Below are 18,540 nucleotides of genomic sequence, written 5' to 3' on the forward strand. Positions count from 1 at the left end.
CGGGGGCCCTGGGAAGCCCCCGGGCGCATTCCCAGAGCACCCTGCTCTCCCGAGACTCTAGCTAAAGAGAGAGGCAGTTCTGTGAGAACATTTCAGAGAAGGCCAGGCTTCCGGATTGGGAGCAATTTTCCGTTCCTTTTATATCCTTCACGCTGCACAGGAGCACGCCCTCCCCCCGTCACCCCTCTTAGCTGAGGATGACTCCTGAACTCAAGTTCAAGGGGAGGAAACTGGAAATAGTTGCCCTTGGCCTCCCAGCTCAGTGGAGGGGACAGAGGACACAGCCCTGGCAACCCTGGGCCCCAGAAAGGAAAGGGAGGGGCAGCGCTGGGGACATGATGGATTTGGGGAGGCCCAGCAGGAACCCCTCCAGGAAAGAGGGTCCGAGGCAGCCTGTGCTTGGGCCCTGGGCAGGAGGCGCAATGCGCTAAGAAAATCGTAGGGCCGCCTTGGTCCCTGGGCACCTCAAAGCGGGTTGTGGGCTACGGCCATCGGCTGCAGGCTCATGGCTCTCCCAAGGCTAGGCCCCGTCCTCCGGGGAGCCCACCTCTCCAGCCGGGTCTTCCCAAGGTTCTGAAAGGGCTACTAGGGCAGCGGGCCCCCAACTGGGGTTTTCTATTAGAGAGAGATTACAGTGTCGTCAGTTGTGTGTCTGTTCCCCCCACCCATCTTCGGCATTTCCCAATGGCCAGTTAATCCTTCCAACTAAGAGATAAGATTTGATTAGGTCAGGAAGAGACCAAGAGGTTAATCTGACCCACAGCACCCACCCGCCCAGAGGCCGGCAGCAAGGATGGATGAGGAAGGCCCAGTTGTAAAGCAGTGCCTGCCCGCTCCCCTTGACCTGCACCCACCCAGAGGCAGAGTAGCAGGAAGAGGAAATGGGATGCCCATCAGGTGCCACTGACCCCCCCCCACACACACACATACACTGGAATGGGGCTCTGCTTCGCTTATAAGAGACCGGCTCCTAGCCCCACAGCTTGAGCCCTGGTTGCCGGTCACCAAAGGGGGATGGCCTTCTGTGCCGATGAGCAGGGCTTGCCACAGATTCCCAGCTGAGGCCAAAAGGCCGACCGACCTCCCCCTGCAGCACCTGCCTTGGGAGCGGAGCCTCCCTTTTGGATGCCGGAGAGGAGAAAGAGAGCTTGCAGGGGGTGCCCAGGGTAGGGTCTGGGGCGTTCCCAGCCATTCTAGGAAGTCCCGTGGGGGCTTCGGGAGCATTCTGATTGGCCAGCAGTCCAGGCGTGTAACTGCTGAAGCCTCCTTGCCAAGCATTGGTGGAAGAGAAGCAACCGGCAGCAAAATGCCCGTAATGCCCCCAGCATGGTTTTGCCTGACTTTGGGGAAGGGCTGCAACTTTACACGCAGGATGAGGGTTCAGAACTGGCGCCCCAATCTCTTTTCCCATGTCTGAGAAACCCACATATTTTTAGCAGCAGCACAGCAGCATTTTCCTCCTAGTGCAGGGACAGTTCCATGGCCTCCCCAAGCTTTCTCTTATCACTGACAGGGTATTTTTAGCGTGAGAACTCTCCCGCGCACAAACAGATCATGGAGCAGGGACGGGCCTTGGAAGCTCAGCACGTGATCCGTTCAGGGAAGGCGGCGCTCAGCATCATGGTCCCCAGAAGGGCCACTGAGCCCACCTCCCCAGTACTCCTTTGAGGTGAGCCAGAGGGCTGACTTGCTGCCACCTTCACCTGGCAGGTGCACGGAAGCTCCTGACTCCCCCAACCCCACTGCCTGCGACTCAGCGCCTGACTCGCCACCCCCAGCCCCGGCCGTCCTCCCTGCGGGCTCTAAACAGGCAGCCTTGAGCAGGGCCAGCAGGAAAGGCACCTTTGCCTCAGCAAGCCGGTCTGGGGACGCTGCCCCACCCCGGCTATCCACGCAGCTGAGTGCCGAGCGCCAGCAGCCCCACTGTGGGGCCCGTGAGCACGGCAGGCTCCAGTCGCTCTACTATCGTGAGAAATCCTCGCCCTCCAACAGCCCTCCTGGGAAACTGGCGAGAGAAGGGAAGCCCAGACTGTGAAAAATAAGGATTGCAAGGAATCTGGGGGAAATATGAAGAGGCTCTGGCTGGCCCACTGGGCAGGGAAGGAGGCCCCTCCACTGCCTTCGAAGGCCAGCAGGGCTCGTGCAAAGGCAATCCGCACCCGAAGATCTGCCCGGGGGCAGCAAGTCAGCAGCAGCACATTAAAATGGCCGCCATGGCATCTGCAAAAGGGCCGCCTGGCCCGGGCCCTGCCAACCTCCCTCCCTTCAGGGAAAGGCCGGGCTCGGCTGCGCTCTGTCCTGCCGCCTGCCCTCCAGTCCCACAGGGAGAGCCCGGAAGAGGGGCCAGGGCCTCCAGGGTGGGCTTCCCCAGTTCTCTGCCCCGAGGCCCCCCCAAATCTCCCGGAGGGCGGACAGCGCCAGGGGCTGCCATGCAGATCTTGCTGCTGGGAAGGAGACCCCACAGTTGGGGAGACCCCTTTCAAAAACACCCCTGTGAAAAGGAATGGCTGCCCCGCAAGTCTGCCCCGCCGGGAGAGCGCGATTCCTGGGCACGAGGGGCCCGCAAGGTACGCCTGGGTGCCAAGAAGGGACCTCTCAGGGCAGGCAGACCCATAAGGCCCAACTGGGGGAAAGGCTGCTTCGGTGACCCCCAAAGAAAAGGCAAAGCTCCACATCACGCTGAGATTCGAGCCCCCAGCCCCACTGGCGCTCGACTGAACCACCCCCAGAGAAGGGGTGCCTGGAAATGGCACCTGCTCCCTCTCCGCAAGGCCCTGGCCGTTCTCCTCCAGGGGAAAGGCCTTCCAACTCAAGCAAGCCCCCTTGTCTGAGCCAGCAAGCAAGCATTTGAGTCCACGACCTCAGATAACCAGCCAGGGGGGAGGAGAACCTGTCAGCCGCCCTTCCCAGCCTGGGAACTCTGCAAGGCCGTTTCCCACTGGGGGAGGGGAAGGATCCACGGCGGGGAAGATCCTGCCGTGTTCCCAGGGATGGGGGAGCCACCTTCCTTCCTGCTCAGCAACTGCATCCTCCGAGGAAGATGGAGACCGGGGGGGGGCTGTCCGGAGAGAATAACGTCCCCTCGGATCTGGCTCGCTTTAAACCACCGGGCTCCATCCCAAAGGGGAGCCTTCCCCACCTGGACCTTTGACTCCCCGACTATCTGCAGACCGGCCTCAGGTAAGGAAAGAAGCAGGCCAGAGGGAAGCCAGGGAGGCAATTCGGAGCAGGATGAGGAAAGGCGTGTATTTGGGCCTGCCCCCCTGGCTTCTGAGGGGGGCAGCCCAGAGCTCCTTAGGGAAAAGCAGAAGGCGGGGTGGGGGGTGTCCTTCTTCCCTAGTGGTGACCTTCATGCTCTGCTGGATTTCTGAAGATACTGACATCTTGGCAGGAGAACAGACCGTCTGTGGGAACCAAGCAGCAGCGCTCCGCAAGGCAGCTACCGCTGGTGAGATCCCGGCCAGGGTCCAACTCCCCCCCCCGCTCTTTCTCCCTCTTCGTTCAGGAGGCTCCTGCGTGGAATGCGGAGGGGAAACGCAGCAGAAAGGCTGCTTTGGAAAGGAGCCCGCCTGAGGAAGCCCCCCCGCCCCCCCAGAGCTGCTCTCTGGGGCTGAACAAGTCCCCACTGCACCCCACATCCAAGGCGGACAGGTGCTGGCTCCTGCCTACCTTCCGCAGGGTCCCTACGTAAGGGGACGGCCTCCCCAGTCCCTCCACGAGCTCCTGCCCCAGCCCATGGGTGGGAGAGAGGCTTTAGGACCGCTGCAGGTAAGAAGGGCAGACGGGCCCCTCCCTACTTTGAGCCCCCTTCCCCCCCCCGCGGAAAGACAGGGTGGAAATGCGGCCTTTGTAGGGCACAGGATCCCACAAGGGGACGGGCGCAACTAAGGAGCCCGGAGGCTGAGGCCCATTCGCAGCCACGCTGAAGGGCTCCCATGGACAGGGCACCGCAGACCCCCTGGCCTGCCCCGTGAGTGAACGTTCCCCTCCCCTGCAAGCCACGAGGAGGAAAGAGACCGGAAGGGGGGCAGGGCCAGGGAGATGGCAGTCCACGTCCTCCACAGGCCGAACAAGGCTGAGAAAGGAGTTCCCGGAAGAGGAAACGGCTTTGCAAGCAAAAAGTGGGCCTCCCCACAGTTGCTCCTAAGCCATTCCTTTTCTGTGGGGCTGAACTGCCCTCCTCCCAGCAGACCCTCCCAGCAGAGGGGCTCCTGCCCCTCGTCTGCCCAGCACTCAGCCTCCCTCCCACAAGTTCGAGGAGGAGGAGGAGGAGGAGGAAAGCTGCAAGCCGGAGGGAGAGGCAGGGGGGCTCTGGCCATCTTACCTGGCAGCGGCTGAAAATATCGGCCAAGGCCACCCGGACGTTGAAGTGCTTCAGGACCTGCAGGGCTTGGTCCCTGACCTTCTCCGAGCAGCTGACCGAGAAACACCGGCCTTCCCCTACTTGGGACCGCAGCTGTGGGAAAACGAGGGAGGGCCTTGTTGGGAAGGGGGGTTCCCGGAGGCCTGGAGATCCCAGTGCCACAGAGAAGAGCTGGTGGAGAGGAATTGCAGGGCGGCCTGGACGCTCCTGGCTGGAATGCAGCCTGATCGCAAAAGAGGAAGAGACAACCCCCAACTTCCACACCGTGAAAATCCCGGAGCCACAGGAGAGAAGTCCACGGTGACCTTCCACCGCAGAGGCCGGGGGGTGGGGGCGGCTCTTTGCCAGGCCTTACTGGGGGACGGAGGAGCTCAGGAACCCACTGTCCTCTCGCCCCTCTGCACACTCACCAAATGAAATGGAAGGCCAGAGGTTAAAACCACTCGATTCTCTTCCCTGGCAATCTGGAGAGGAATCAACAAAAGCCAGACTTACTTTGGGCAACCCTTCACTTCTGGGGGAGCCCTTCCTCCACGTGAGACCACAGCCATTGGCTCAAAGACACCGGCCTTGTGGTAGCGCTAGGAAGGCCAACTGCCTGGTCTCCGTGGAAACAGGGCATCCTTCCCGAGAGATCCTTCCGGGAAGGAGAAGGGCACAGAATGGCTGAGGGGGCCGGGTTTGAACCAAGCTCATCTCGGCGATCAGCCCCAGGGCCTCTGCCCTCCCTTGGACGGATGAGGAGTCCTCAAGGTAGGGCCCACCCCGCCCCCCTTGGGGCCAGAAACAGAACCCCAACCTCGGCTGCCCTCCGGTGCTCGTCATCGTTCCCCAGGATCCGGACGTCCACCCCGAGGCAGCGCAGGGATCGCCCCAGGCCCTGCAGCATGTTGTCGCAGACCACGCGGAAGTCTCGCACCAGGACGCCAACCGAAGCTCTGGGGGCATCTTCCAGGACGGACGCTGGCCTCTGCAGGGAGAAAGGGGCCCCATCTCGCCAAAGGGGGGACTTTGCCGTGTCGGGTCTCCACGAGCCCAAAGCATCGCTGGTCGGGGGACAAGCCCGGCCTCGGCCCGCAGATTCACCAGCACGGAGCTCAGGGGGCGACTTGCTCGGCAGAGGCCTCCCTTTTCTGGGTTCACTCTTGCACCCCTCCTGCTCCCGGGGCGGCTTCCTTGCTCTCGCCTTGGGACTGTCTCCTGCTTTCCTCATCCTCTCCACCATATCGGAGCTCAGGCCGAAGGCAGCCGGGTCCTTCGACAACTCTGCATGCACCTCCAGCAAGCAGTAGGCATCAGAGGCTGCAGAAAGGCACCACTGTCAGAGCTGCTATCAAGCCAGGCTTAGCCTTCCGTCTCTCTTATCTCTCAACCTCACGACAGCCCTGCGAGGTAGGGCAGCGTCAACATGCGAGGCAGAGAAGCTGAGGCAGGAACAGGTTATTGCCTGTCAATAGCCACGGAGAGCTCCCGGGGGGGGGGGGGGAAGGTTTCTGCAGGCCAGCTTTAGAAGGTCCCCTCCCTGCCACTGCACCCCACTAAGGTGCCCTCTCAGTCTGGCTGCCCAGCTCAAAGGGGCGCAAGGGAGCCAGACCTGCGTAAAGGATTTGCGCCTCACGAAGGGGCCTCTTCTCCCAGTTGGACAGCTGCTCTGCCTTGTTGAGGGGTCTGCCCAGGACCTCCTGCACTAGCAGGCTGAGCCCCTTCTCGGGTGGCCTGCTCCCCCAGGCCTTGTCCTTCGCCTGCCGGGGGTCCAGTGGTGGCTGGCAGCTCTTCTGGGAGCGCTTGGACAACTGGAGAGGGAGGGAGGGAGGAGAGGTGAGGTGGAGGCAGCGTCTGGACACCTCCCTAACCCTGGATTTGGGCCAAGTCTTGGGAAGCTGTATTTCCAGGTTTGGAGAGGCTGAAAAATGGTGGGGGAGGTTTTCCCAAAGAAGGTCAGGCCACAGGGGCTGTACAGCATTTCTGAAAAGCTCGGGACTGCCCTGATGCACCCCAGGGTGGGCACAGAGAGGGCCTGATCCACTCAGACCTGGGGGGGGGGGTTCTTTCCTTGTGGGAACAAAGCAGACTTTTTCTCCATGGGCCAGAAATTCCACTTTCTCTCCTGACCTTTTGGTGTATCAGGTGGAGGTCCAGAATTCCAGAGAGTTGCAAGTCCACATCTCTGGAAATGCCACAGGTTGCCATGAGGTCACGCAGGTCTCCTGACATCCCGTAGCCTGCAGAGAGACACAAAGCCCGGCTTGGGTTCGCCTCTGAATTCGGCTGCTGCAGAACCCGAAGGAAAGCCCAGTCCAATCAGAAAGCGGAGGCAGCCTAACTCCGGCTGATACAACGCTGGCTGTGTTAAGGGGCCCTCCCGGGAGGGACCTTACCCACAAGACACCACTTGCCTAGTTTCAAGATGGCTGGGTCGGCCAGGAGAGTCAGGAAGAAGCCGGAGAGGGCAGCCTGCGGCCCCCGTTCCCCCTGCCGGAGTAGCTGCAGCATGTCCAAGAGGAAGACGTGGCCCCAAACCGCCAGCTGAACGACTGAGACCCGCGGTTTCCCTCCAATGGTGCTGAACGAGGGCCGCCATTCCAGGTCGATGCCAACGACCTGGCCAGGCTGTGGATGAAGGACAGCAGGCGGATTATCTCGTGAGCCCTGGACGCTCCCCAAGAGATGTGGAGGAGGAGCAGCAGCGGCCAGACTCCCCTCTGTGGGCCCTGTGGAAGGAAGGGCCACAGGGGCCCCACAGAGTTCTCGAAAAGCAAGGCTGGCATGAAGTCAGCCCTTGCCAGAGGTTGGGGAGGGGGTCTCCCCGCTTGGGCATGTCAGGAAAGGGCATCCTTGGCCACCAGCCCCGATGAAGTGACTTGGTGAAACTAGGGAAACATCCAGGGGATCTTCTAAGGCAGGGAAAAAGCCCCACAGCCAGAGAAGGGAAGTCCTCACCTGGAGCACCTGTTCCTGGCATGCCATCACCTCTTCCCAGGTTGACAGGAAAAGGATGTTTCTTCTTGGCACGGGGAGCTGGTAGCAGCCCTCCTTTGCGCTGTCCCAACGGGTCTGCTCTGAAGCATCGTCCCTGGGAGGGGGGGTGCAGGAGGAGGGGCTTCTTTTAAAAAAACAGAAGGAAGACATTCCCTCCACTCATAAACAGGTCCTGGAGCAAAAATGGTGGGAGAAATGGTGTGCAGCCACAAGCAGCAATAAGAGGCAGCCCAGGAGGCACCCTGGCCTTGCAGGTGGAGGCACCAAAGATGGTTTCTCTGCGGTCTAAGGAGGCGGCGGAACACAGCATCCTCCTTCCAAGTGCACCTCAAGAAGCTATTTCTGAAAATGCCTGCCATTTTGGAAAAAAAAACCCTGCAAGCAGAAAATTAGCAGGCTAATTTTTCCTAGCAAGTCGGCTTCTTGGCAACTTGGTGCCCCCATCTGAAGACGGAGCTCTTCTCCATTTTGCCCCCTTTCCTGCAGAAGAAGCGTCTTGGGATGCTTCCTCGGCTCCCCTCGTTCCAGGCCTGGGAGACACGGAGGCTAAGAAGCCCCCAGCGAGGGGCTGGAAGAGTGGAGGAATGAGGCAGACTCAGCGATTCCCTCCCTCCCTTCGCAAGACACCTTCCTGGCAGATCTTCATTTCTGATTTGCTAGCATGGCATCTAGGGAGCCTGCATGGATTCTGCCACGCTGTCTCCCTACCTCTCCAGGCCGGCCGGCTCTTCCATCCTGTCTGCCACGCCACGCGGCAAGCTGTCCCCGTGGAGGCAGTAGTGCCGGGCCCACCAGGCAGCAACCCCCAGGCCAGCGTAGCGGGTCAGGAGTCGCACCAGCTGCTCTTGCAGCCACCGGTTCTCCCGGACGATGCCCTGGAAAGCAGAGAGAGGAGAGGGGGATGCTGGGGGGCCGGGAGGCAGCCCACGGAGCCTTTGGGAAGCAAACCTGCCTGGTCGGCAGGCGAGGCCCAGAGCTACCCTGGGTCAGGGAAGGCAAAGGCCGAGTCCCCGGGAGGCTAAACAGGCATTGGGGGGAGGGGGGGACACCCAACCCAGCCACGAGGGAGGGAGGGCCAGGATCTTCTCCACCGCTTGCCACACATTTTGCTTTATGCTTTTACGGAAAGCTGTTTCAGTATTTATTATTTTCTGTGCAGTATTTGTTCTTTTAAAATATGTCACCATTTTCCTGAAGCCGCCTTCCCCCCCCCGGCCCCCCAACCACCACTCCCGACTCCTTTGGGAGGGTTAGGGTTCCCCAGGAACATTCCTCGTTCTTCTCCCGCTGGTCCTCTCCTTCTGCCTTTCTGTGTGGGATTTTCAAGAAGCAGGCAGGTCTGAAATTGGAGCCCTGCATCTGCCTTTCCCACCGCTCCAGTTTTGTTTTATGGCTTCGGCACCGGAGGCAAAACACCGGCCGGGCCACATTCCTCTCTCCAGCTACAGGTAACGTGTGGGAACCTGGCCTGTTCCCTGCGGAGCTGCTGAGGCAGCAGGCCCTTGTGCAACCCGGGAAGGAGGAGGAGAGCCAGCTGGGGGGGGCATCCAGGGGGGCGTGCTGGCTCCAAGCCAACAAGCCAAATGGCCTCCACGGCCTCTGGCGAAGATGAAGGGGGGGGAGGAGACACTCCAAGGAGGGACGTCAGGAGGAGGATGTGGCTAATGCACAGGAGTTACTTGGAGGGCTTAAAAGGTGGAAACAAAAGGCGACCACTGGCAAGATGCCAAGCATTGGCATTGGGGCCAGAAGCCTGGCTGAGGGGACCTCCAGAACAGCTTCACTTTGCCTGGCCCAGCACGGAGGGCAGCCTTTCCCTGCGAAGCGCCCCTCCTCTCTGGGCAGAGCCTCCTCCTTCCCTTTGGCTCCATCCCAGTCCCTCTTGCCCTCTGGGGCCGGGGCGGGGCAGTGCGCAACCCCCTGGCTGCTCTTTTCTTCACCTGGGGCCACTGAGTCATTTGTCCCCACTCCCGCAGGAGCGCCACCCCTTCAGGTGTCTGGAGGTATCTCAGGAATGAGGCCTGGCAGCTCGGCCGCCCTCCCGTTGCCCTGGGAGGGAGGCAGAGGCGGCAGCAACGGGAAGGTGCCCAGGCAACTCGGATTCCTGGCACATCCGCACTCTCAGGTGGGGGGTTCCCCCCACCCACCAGTTGGGGTCTGCAGCCGGGGCTCTGGGCAGCCTGCCTGCTCTGCTCCTTTTAGGCTGAGGAAGGGGATTAGTTGGTTAGTTAACAGAAGCAAGGCGGAAGACCCAGCACAGCCCCCTCCCTCCTGCTGCTGCACCGCCTGGGTGGCTGGGTGTGCTTTGGGGGCTGGGTGGGGGGGGGAAGGGAAGCAGATGCCTCCCAAGTCCAGCTCCATCCCCCTGGAGCTACAAATAAGCTGAGGGCTCGGCTCTTGCATTCTCCAAATCCCGTTTTGCGGTGGCCGGCTCTTGGTTACACATCCTTAGACTTATCTGAGGCGTCCACCTGGCTGCAGGCCAAAGCAGCACAGAATAAGTTTGCAAGATCTTTAACCGATGGAAAGCTTGTCAGAGGCATTTCCTCCCTCTTTCGGTGCCTTACTGAAAACCATCCAACGCTTTCTGTTGTGGAGATCGGATGCTTGAGAGGGCGGACTGAATGCGCGCAGACATTCACCGCCTGGCAATGCAACCAGGATTCCCCTCAATCTATCATTACCACCTACCAGAGAAAGCAGCGTCCTTCCATGCTTCCCACTCCCATTCCCCTCCAAGGTAACCTTTTTAGGTCTACACTCACATGGCTACTTTGGAATAATCACACCACAGGACAATTTCTGATGAACACACCGCAAAATGTAACTGGGCCTAACGCAGAGGACCCCAACCACAACGAAGAAACCCACACCAGTGAGATTACTGTGTGCCCAGAGGGCAAAAGAGGTGACACCACCCGCTGCGAAGGAACGGTCGGTAGGGTTGACAGAACTTGCTGGAATGGATGAATTAACTTCTCTGATTAGAGAAAAAGCATTATCTGCATTTATGGCAGGCTGGAAGCCTCTGATGGACTTTTCACAAGGAAGTGAATGTGTGGCTTATGCTTCTGATGACTGGAACCCAGGCGTTTCATCTGCTTCAGCACAGAAGGGCCGAGACAGATTCACCCCCTGCAATGAGCCAGTTTGTTCCAACTGTCCCCTGTAGAGCAAGACACACCGGCTCTACTCGGCAAACCACAATAACCGCTTGGCATCCAGCCTGAACCCAAACCAAACCAGCCACAGGATGGTCTCGTGGACAGTGGCTGAGGCAGCAGCCACAGAGACCTGACTGGCTGGGAGCAAAATCTCACTGACCTGGATGTGATCTGCCCAGTTTTCTTGAGTCATGGATTTCTGCAAGAGACATTGCAAAACAATGCTGTGAAGACACTGGAACCTCCATGGCCTTTTAACACCCTTCCCCTTCCCCCCACATACCTCAACAAATCTCTTGTGGATTAGGTATTTCAAAGTGCTCAGGTGCCGCTGGTTGACAATATGGGGACAAAGCTCTATGGGGGGGGCGAGGAGGAGGAGGAAGGGAGAGACAGAAAGGATGGGTCAGTGGAAGGAGAGAAAGGGGCCAAACTTACATATTCCCTCTTGGAAATATGTAAGTTTGCGCCTGTGTGATTCCAGCAGGAGAGGGGCAGAGTGTGCAGGCACTTCGCCCAGGCCGATGCAGGAGACCGGCCTTCCAGGGCAGCTCCTGCCTGCCCTCTGCTGTTGGCAGCAACTCACCTCGCAGGGAGACCCACAGCCACTTGCCAGGCTGCTCAGGGTTGGCCCTTCAGGCACTTGCGGTGCTTGCAAACCCCAGGCAGGCAGGCAGGCAGGCAGAGCGGCCTCCGTCTTCAGCAAGCTTTACAAGCCTGCCCAAGGCCCTGCCCATCGCGGGGGCAAATCTGAACCACCACCAGCCTTGAATTCACCTCTCAGCTTAGCAGTCAGAAGAATCTTGCTTAAGCTTGAAGTGGGTGCATTTAAAGAAGCACTCAGAGTGAACATGGTAAAAATACTGAAGAAGCAAATGGAACGCAGGTGGTAATACCAGACCTGGCAATCCTGAAAGGCTGAAGCTTTTTTCAGAAGTCAATTTGTAGCCCCCATTTTTTAAAAAGATAATACTTGAAAGTGCATTTGAAGGAGGGAGTGCGTACGTGGCTGGTCATCTGTCCAGCAAATGAAAAATACCATTTGTTTCTCAGTCCTGAAGAGGGTGCAGGGTGGGGCCATGCATTCTCTGTGCAGAAACTGCTCTCTGGTCCCTTCAGACTGCGGGACCCAGTTCTCTTCTCTCTCTCTCCCCCTCATCCAGCTCCCAACCGTCCCCCGGGATGAAGGCTTCCCTCCCATGGAACATGCCGGATGTGCCCACCTGGGCCCAGGCTGTATCTGTCCAGCAATCGAAAAGCGATTTTGTGGATCACCCTGCAGTTGATCTTCTCTGGCCACTTGCCAGGTAGAGCTTGATACTGTCTGAAAGGGAGCCAAACAGAGGGAGGGAGTCAGTCCAGCCGGCAAGATCACTGGGCCTCCCACCAGGTGTCCCTGGTCCTGGGGAGGGAATAAGGGCAGAATTCCTCCCAGCCACTTAACCAAGGATATTTTCACCCCGCCGCCCCCCCCCCCATGCATACAGACAGACAGACACACACACGCGCTCTGATTCATCAGGAGCTCAGAAGACGTATTCGGGCACTCTTCTGAAACCAAATTCACATGGAAGCACATTTGTGTGGGGAACTTTTCAGTATTCAGCAGGTGGGACTCTGGTGCTCGAGTGGGGCTCCCCCTCACATTAATTATAAGCAACAGTAAAGTAAGAATAGAAGCAACGTGGAAGAAATAACATTTTCTCATTCTGCAGAGTGAATTTCGGGAATGTTGGCAGCTGCAGGAGCTCAGCTGATGCAGGACTGGGAATGCTGCTCCCCCAGGAGAGAAGTCCTCCCCGGGTGGCCTCCCCTCACCTTGCCAGGTTTTTGGCCTGGAAGCCTGGCACGGACCACGAGTCCAGGAGTCGCACCAGACTCCGCTGCAGCTCAGGGCTGCCTTCCACGTAAGCTTCGACAAGTTCTATTTTGTCCTGAAGCAGCAACGGAACGCACACCTAGGGCACAGATGGGGGAGGCGCATTGACACACGGCACTCTCTTTAACCAAAAAGGTTGTATAAAGAAACCCCAGAGGAGCACCCAACCGGGCCAAAGCACCCTGAATGTTCTCGGTCCCTGCAGATAGACAGCTAGCATTTCAGGGAGAAGCAGGAAGGCGATGCAAGGACATCTGCATTTTGCATGGAATTTACCTTCTCAAATTCCAGGTCTGGTTGAAGTTTCAGTTTTATACTTAAAGTAGCAGCCTAGGAAACAAGGAAAGGTGGGAAAGAGGGTTAATAAAGCAGTGCAAAGGGTCAGGAGAAAGGGTTTTTGGAAATATAAATACAGATACACAGAGAGAGAGAGAGACAAAGGCCGGGAACACCTTGAAAAACGCAGTCTCTGGGCCCCTTCAGAGCACACGCCTTTCAGAAGCACATCTCCCTCCGAGTGACTTTTGCCCCAAAGAGTTACCAACATCTGCAAGCACCAGTGATTCCCCCCCGGGGGGTGGGGCCCAGTTGGGCAGCAAAACATCTGCAAGCAAACAGCCCAGCTCAGAGGGCATGAAGAACTCCACCCACCGATGCTATTCCTGCACGTGCCTGGTCTAGGAGCCTCACTCGGCCCACAGGATGCCCAGCAAGCCCTTGGGAGCCCCTTCCTTCAGAAGTGCATCTAAACCGCAGAGCAACTCTACAGCTATCCCGAGCCTCTAGTACGAGCCTAACTTTGCCCCCTCTGGAAAGCTGAAGAGGACCAAAGGGGGGGGGGTGGAGACCCGAAGCCATTCCCAGGCTTCTATTTTGATCAGTTTTGGAAACGAGCGAGAGGGGAGGGAGGAGGCTCCCTTGCTGTTATTTTTATAATCCCCTTGGGATCAGTTGCTCTCTGGAATCTAATGGGAACCAGTGAGGGCAGCTGAGAGTTCGGCCGGTAAGGAGTGTCGGCATGCTGGACCGCCGCCCATCTGCTTTCCTCTGTGAGCAGGGGGGGCCCACCTGGAAGCCCCCAAGCGCCGCTCTCCCCTTCTTTCTGAGCCCGGCTATCCAGGGATAAATTACCCCTCAAAACAGAAGCCCTGAGCGGCGGTCCCTTCCTTCCTCCTCCCTGGGGATTGTGTTATTCTGAATTCAACAAATGCAGAGACAATCACACACACACACACACACACACACACACACACACACACAGGCAACCTCCAATCGTCTGCCACCCTCTGGTGGGGCTGCGGAGAAAAGAACATTTCCTGCAGAGCCATGCTGAAAACTCTGGGGGAAGGAAGCCTTTGACCCGCCTGATCCGAAAGGCCTTCCCGGCAGGAGAGACTTTGCCCGGGCCGGGACGCCCAACGTGGCCAGGAGGGAGGCCGGTTCTGACTGGACCAGAGCGGCCCTCTGAAGAAGAGCTGCTCTGTTCCAGGCAGCCACCAAAGGACCCCTGCCTGCCCCGACCCCTCCCGCTTAAAGGGCACAGATCTCAATTCTACCTTTGGGAGCTGTTTAAAAAATGTAAATAAAATAACTCAGTGGACAAAGGTCAGCATTCATGCCACCCTGAGGCAGACGCCATCCCGCCCCCCCATGAAGGATCGTGGCACGTTAAGCCGTGGGACCCCGCCGTTCAAAGCTCAACAGGGGCTTCCGTGTCCTTTGTGACATCACAGGGGCTTCTGCTGGGGGTGGGAGAGCAGCTTTCCTTCCCGAGAAGGGCCTCCTTTGGGGGTGCCGGGAAGGCCCATTCGGGCAGGCGCAGACACCCTCGGATCGGCTAGGGGGGTAACTCGGAGGGGCGCGGGCTGCCTACAGGATTCCCACCTGGTTTCCAAAAGGGGCCTGCGGGAGTGGGCCAGCCACAGACACCCCGAAAGCCCCGCCCCTCCTGCGCCCGGGCCCCTTGCTCGCAGACGGAGAGCGATGCTGCCCCCCAGTGGCCAAGCGAGGGCATCTCACCTCTTTGAACTTCCCCTGCTGGCAGAGCTGGCTAAGCAAGTACAGCAAAGGCTGGCGGTCTGCGGTGTGGAGCTGATAGATGCTGATCAGAGGCTCCATCAGGCTGACATTGCACCGGGTGAGCAAGGGAAAGAGACGGGCCTGCATCTTCTTCAGGTTTAAGCCAGACTGAGGGCAGCAGAAAGAGAGAGAGAGATGCTGTGAATCCTAGACCCAGAGCAATCCAGGCTGGGAGCCTCCAGCTTTGAGGGCCTTTTCCAAAGAGCAGGCCTGCTGCCCTGTCTCGTCTAGGGGGCAGGAGAGAGCCTCCTGCACCAGAAGCAGTCTATCTCCAGGGACACGGGACAGATCGCTTCTTGAGTGTCTTGGGCAGGCCAGCCAAGAGGAGCCCAGTAAGGGCCCTGCTAGACACTACCAGGCTTCCAGCAGGCAAATTGGGGAAACTGAGAAACGGGGGACCCCTCCTCCCTCCCCAAGTCCGCAAGAAATGCCAAACTTTGAGGGAAGTGGCAACGAACGTCATCTGGCCATAAGCAGAGTCTGCAGAAACACAGGGCCCCAGAAGCCCCAACAGGAGCCCAGATGCCCCTCTTGAGAAGCCGCTCCACTACGGTCCATTCGAAGGGCAGCTGGGCACGGCCTCTGCATCTCCCTAGGGCACTCCAGTCTCCCACGGAGCTCCATTCAGGGCCAAGGCGCAGAGGCCTACGCCCAAGCTGAGTCCAGCAGTCACCTTACCGGCTGATCACTGGCATGGCTCTTTATCCAGTCCTGCAGCTCGCGCACAATGTGGGTCAGCAAGCATGGCCCTCTCCAGTACCGAAAGTAATCCAGCACATCCAGGAGCCAAGCCAATGGGTCGTGCAGGTTGGCAAAGCCTAGGCGCATTTCTTCCCGGAACTAGGGAAACCCAGAAGGACCTCTGCTGACCCTGCTCTGCCAGTCCACAGGGCACAAATCCCACACAGGGCACCCAACTCCCCCTCCCCCTCAGCGAGGGAGAAAGGGAGACAGCACAAGCTGACCTGCAGAATCCCCTTGTGGTGGGGGGAGAACACCTGTGCAGTTAACCAAGCAGCCCCCAGCTGGTCCTCAGGGGGCATGGGCAGGTGGGAGCAAGAGGGGGGGCCACACAGCTTCCTCTTCAGAAAGAGGAGAGGGTGGAGATCCTCACGGAGGGGGGGGACTGCAGCAAATTTGGCCACTTTTTGTACGATGCTTTATCGAGCTCACCTTTTCCATGTCTTCCCTTGCCCAGAGAGCCTGAAGTTTCTGGAGCAAGGTCTCCTGCTCTGGAGGGAGGGAGGGAAAAGCAGGGAAAGGAGAAACAAAATGTAAGGTGGGATTTGTTCCCTCCACCCGCGAGGCCCAGGGCTCCCACCATGCACACACAGCCCTGGGTGCTGCTTATGGCTCGGCCAAGGAGAGTCCTCCTGCCCTGCTGAGAGCATTGGTCTCCCCTAAAACCAACCAAGAAACTGTCTTTGCCTTTCCATCACTCATCTAAATGGCCCACCCAGAACATTTTTGCCTGGGGGGGTGTCCTTGTTGCAATCAGCTCCCCTGGCCAGATGCTCCACCCGGGAAGGCCCCCAGAGAACCCCGGGGCCAACAAGAGGCCGGGCTGGGCCCTCTGATCTGCCTCCCTTACAGGAAGTGCTGCTCTGCAGAGACCCACGACTGCTTCATCCTCCTTCCCAGAAACACTCGTTGGTGTCCCATTTTTCCCACGTGATGGAGCAGGAAATGCGGGCTCAAGCACATTGGCTGGCGAGACACCCCAGGGAGGGTGAAACTACCAGTTCTCCTAAAGACAGCCCTCTGGACGGAAGAAGGAGAACCCTCCCTCCCAACCTGCAGTCCCAGGCTGACTCTCCTGGGATAAGGCTGGTTGGTGCCAGGTCTGGTCCCCAGAGTTTGGGGTGGGATAGCTGATGTTTCCAGCCTTTGTGGCCTGGGAGATACTGGGCAAATGGTCCCTTGCAGGCAGCTGCAGCTCAGTCTGAGCCAGGACGTCCACAGACAAAATGCAGAGGGGGTGGTGGTGGTGGCTGTCTCTGCTTCTCAAAATTGGGCATCAAAGAAAGGGGGATTACAGGACAGCATGAAAGGAAGCCCGCTTGTGAGCGTGCATGGGGGGGGGAGGGACGTGGTGGTGATGGCTCAGCACTGGGGGCACCCGGAGATCTGAACAGTGGAGCTCCAGCAGAGAGTGACTCTTGCCTGCAAAGGAGAAGAGGAACTGGCCTTCAGCTTGGCAGGCTGACAGCCTGGGGCTCCAGGCCTTTAATTTAAGGAAGAAGCTCTGCAGCCTTCCCCGCCCCCTGCTGCAAAGCCAATGTTTGACTTGGAAACAGCTAAACAGGGGCTGCCTGTTGCAGGAAGGACAGAAAGACAGAGGGTGACAGGCGGAGGCGACCCCCCCCCCGAACCGGGCTGGGGCATAAGAGAGAATCCAAGAAGGCAGCCAAAGTTTCCTTGGAGCGCTTACATCTGGTGGAAGCCTGCAGTCTTCTCAGACCATAGCTGGGCAAGAATATTCTGGGAAGTTTTGGAAATATTCACAGCAGGCTCCCTCGCCAAGGGCTTTCAAGACTTAAAAATGTTTTTCTACTGAACTTGGCTTCTCCAAGCAATCTTCCCTGTACTGTACTCCCTGCCACCTCCCAGACATCTCTATCCTACCCACCACACATTCTACAGGACTAATTTCTTTTAGGACGCAAACTAGCTATTGTCCAAAGAGAAATGTTTCTGCCAAAAGGCCCACTGTTAAAGCTTGTTTTATGCAAAACACAGTAGACGGGGGAACCTGGCAGTCCATCTCTCCTCCCTCTGGAATGAGAAGGCCAAAAAAGGGGCCTTGGGTGTTTCTGTGAACTTCCCCTCTCTCCCTTTTGCCAAAGCCAAAAAGGTTTTTTGCGGATGGACAACTCAGCTTTCTAAATATGCAGGAGGGAAGGGACGCACAAAAGTACACAGATGCAAACTTGCGAAGTTCCAAAAAAAAAGAAAAAAGGGGGGGGGGAGTTGCACCAATGGCTCCTGGAAACCTCTGGGCACAACTTGCAGGGGACTAAAAGCCTCCTGTGGTTTTAGAGGGACTCATTTAAAGAAGGAGACCCACACCCTGAAATACAACAACCTGGTAGTCTTTGTGGCCAACCGCACATTTCAAAAACGACATATTGGCTGGTATCTAAAAAGGGGGACCACTAGAGGGTAAAGGACACTGCACAAGGAGGAGGAAGAGCCATCAGAAGCTGGGACTCACCACTGGAGCTGTGACTTGGGAAATCTTCCACCATGGTGTCTTCTAAGGTATGGAAGAAAGTTGCCCCCTTGTCCTGGAAGCAGGAGAGAATTTGGTTACTCGCAACAAGTGGATGACAGACAACAAATGCCACCTCTGGTCCCAAGTAAATGATTCGATCTGAAGGGCGGAGGAGGGCTGCGCTTGCTGAGGAAGCCGCTGCCAAATGCTGGGAAGAAAAGCTGCTGAGGAGGAGCTGAGGGGCACCCTCTCCTTGGTCCCTTTCCGGGTTGCCTAAACGCTGCTTCCTGGCCACTCCTGAGATGCCAATTAGACCAAGTCCCCCTTACAAAAGGAAGATGGGACGCAAGCCCAACTCAAGGAACGTGACCAACCGCAGGTCAAAGGTGTGTGCAGAAGCCAACTTCTCTGAGCTGGCATTTCAATGGCACCAGGATCCACCAAGCATGGCCTCTCCGGTGAGATAAAGGTTGAAGAAATGCACTGGGAGCCAGCATTTATTCTTGAGAATAAAAACAGCTGCACAAGAAAAGAGAGCCAAATGTTTTTTCTGGACAGTTGCTGAGTGTGCTGCTTTTTTGTTTTGTTTTTCACTTTGACTTAAAAGATTTTTTTTAAAAAAAAAACCTCCAGAGCACAAAAAAATTAAGATGCACTAGCATCTTAGCTAGCTGAAAATCAGGAGCTTCCGCATGCGCTGGCAACAGAGGATTCCCAGGAATGTGGATATTTTTCCTAAGGTCCTGTAGAGCACGGGCAGCCCCTGCAGCTGACATCTGTGATCCATTTAGCATTTCTCCGGGGCTGCAGACTTAAAAAAGATCCACAAACCACACGGAAGTGTCCAGTAAAGCCAAACCAT

The 18,540-nt window shown here is 57.9% G+C and overlaps 1 protein-coding gene across 1 annotated transcript in view; it reads right to left on the reverse strand.

The window, feature by feature from the left end:
* Window positions 1-18,540, reverse strand: part of EXD3 (exonuclease 3'-5' domain containing 3) — a 31,514-nt gene that overhangs the window by 12,613 nt on the left and 361 nt on the right. The window contains exons 2-18 of the mRNA XM_081339533.1: window positions 17,679-17,751; window positions 15,638-15,696; window positions 15,143-15,304; window positions 14,405-14,572; window positions 12,662-12,715; window positions 12,325-12,464; window positions 11,730-11,830; window positions 10,790-10,863; window positions 10,667-10,705; window positions 8,051-8,217; window positions 7,304-7,436; window positions 6,760-6,973; window positions 6,476-6,585; window positions 5,958-6,156; window positions 5,163-5,665; window positions 4,774-4,827; window positions 4,325-4,456 (exon numbers count right to left, since the gene is read on the reverse strand). Coding sequence (XP_081195659.1) covers window positions 4,325-4,456; window positions 4,774-4,827; window positions 5,163-5,665; window positions 5,958-6,156; window positions 6,476-6,585; window positions 6,760-6,973; window positions 7,304-7,436; window positions 8,051-8,217; window positions 10,667-10,705; window positions 10,790-10,863; window positions 11,730-11,830; window positions 12,325-12,464; window positions 12,662-12,715; window positions 14,405-14,572; window positions 15,143-15,304; window positions 15,638-15,696; window positions 17,679-17,712 — 2,343 coding nt within the window. The 5' untranslated portion in view covers window positions 17,713-17,751. The remainder of the gene's footprint in view (window positions 1-4,324; window positions 4,457-4,773; window positions 4,828-5,162; window positions 5,666-5,957; window positions 6,157-6,475; window positions 6,586-6,759; window positions 6,974-7,303; window positions 7,437-8,050; window positions 8,218-10,666; window positions 10,706-10,789; window positions 10,864-11,729; window positions 11,831-12,324; window positions 12,465-12,661; window positions 12,716-14,404; window positions 14,573-15,142; window positions 15,305-15,637; window positions 15,697-17,678; window positions 17,752-18,540) is intronic.

This window comes from Vipera berus (assembly GCF_964194415.1).
Source record: "Vipera berus genome assembly, chromosome: 15".
Classification (NCBI taxonomy): domain Eukaryota; kingdom Metazoa; phylum Chordata; class Lepidosauria; order Squamata; family Viperidae; genus Vipera; species Vipera berus.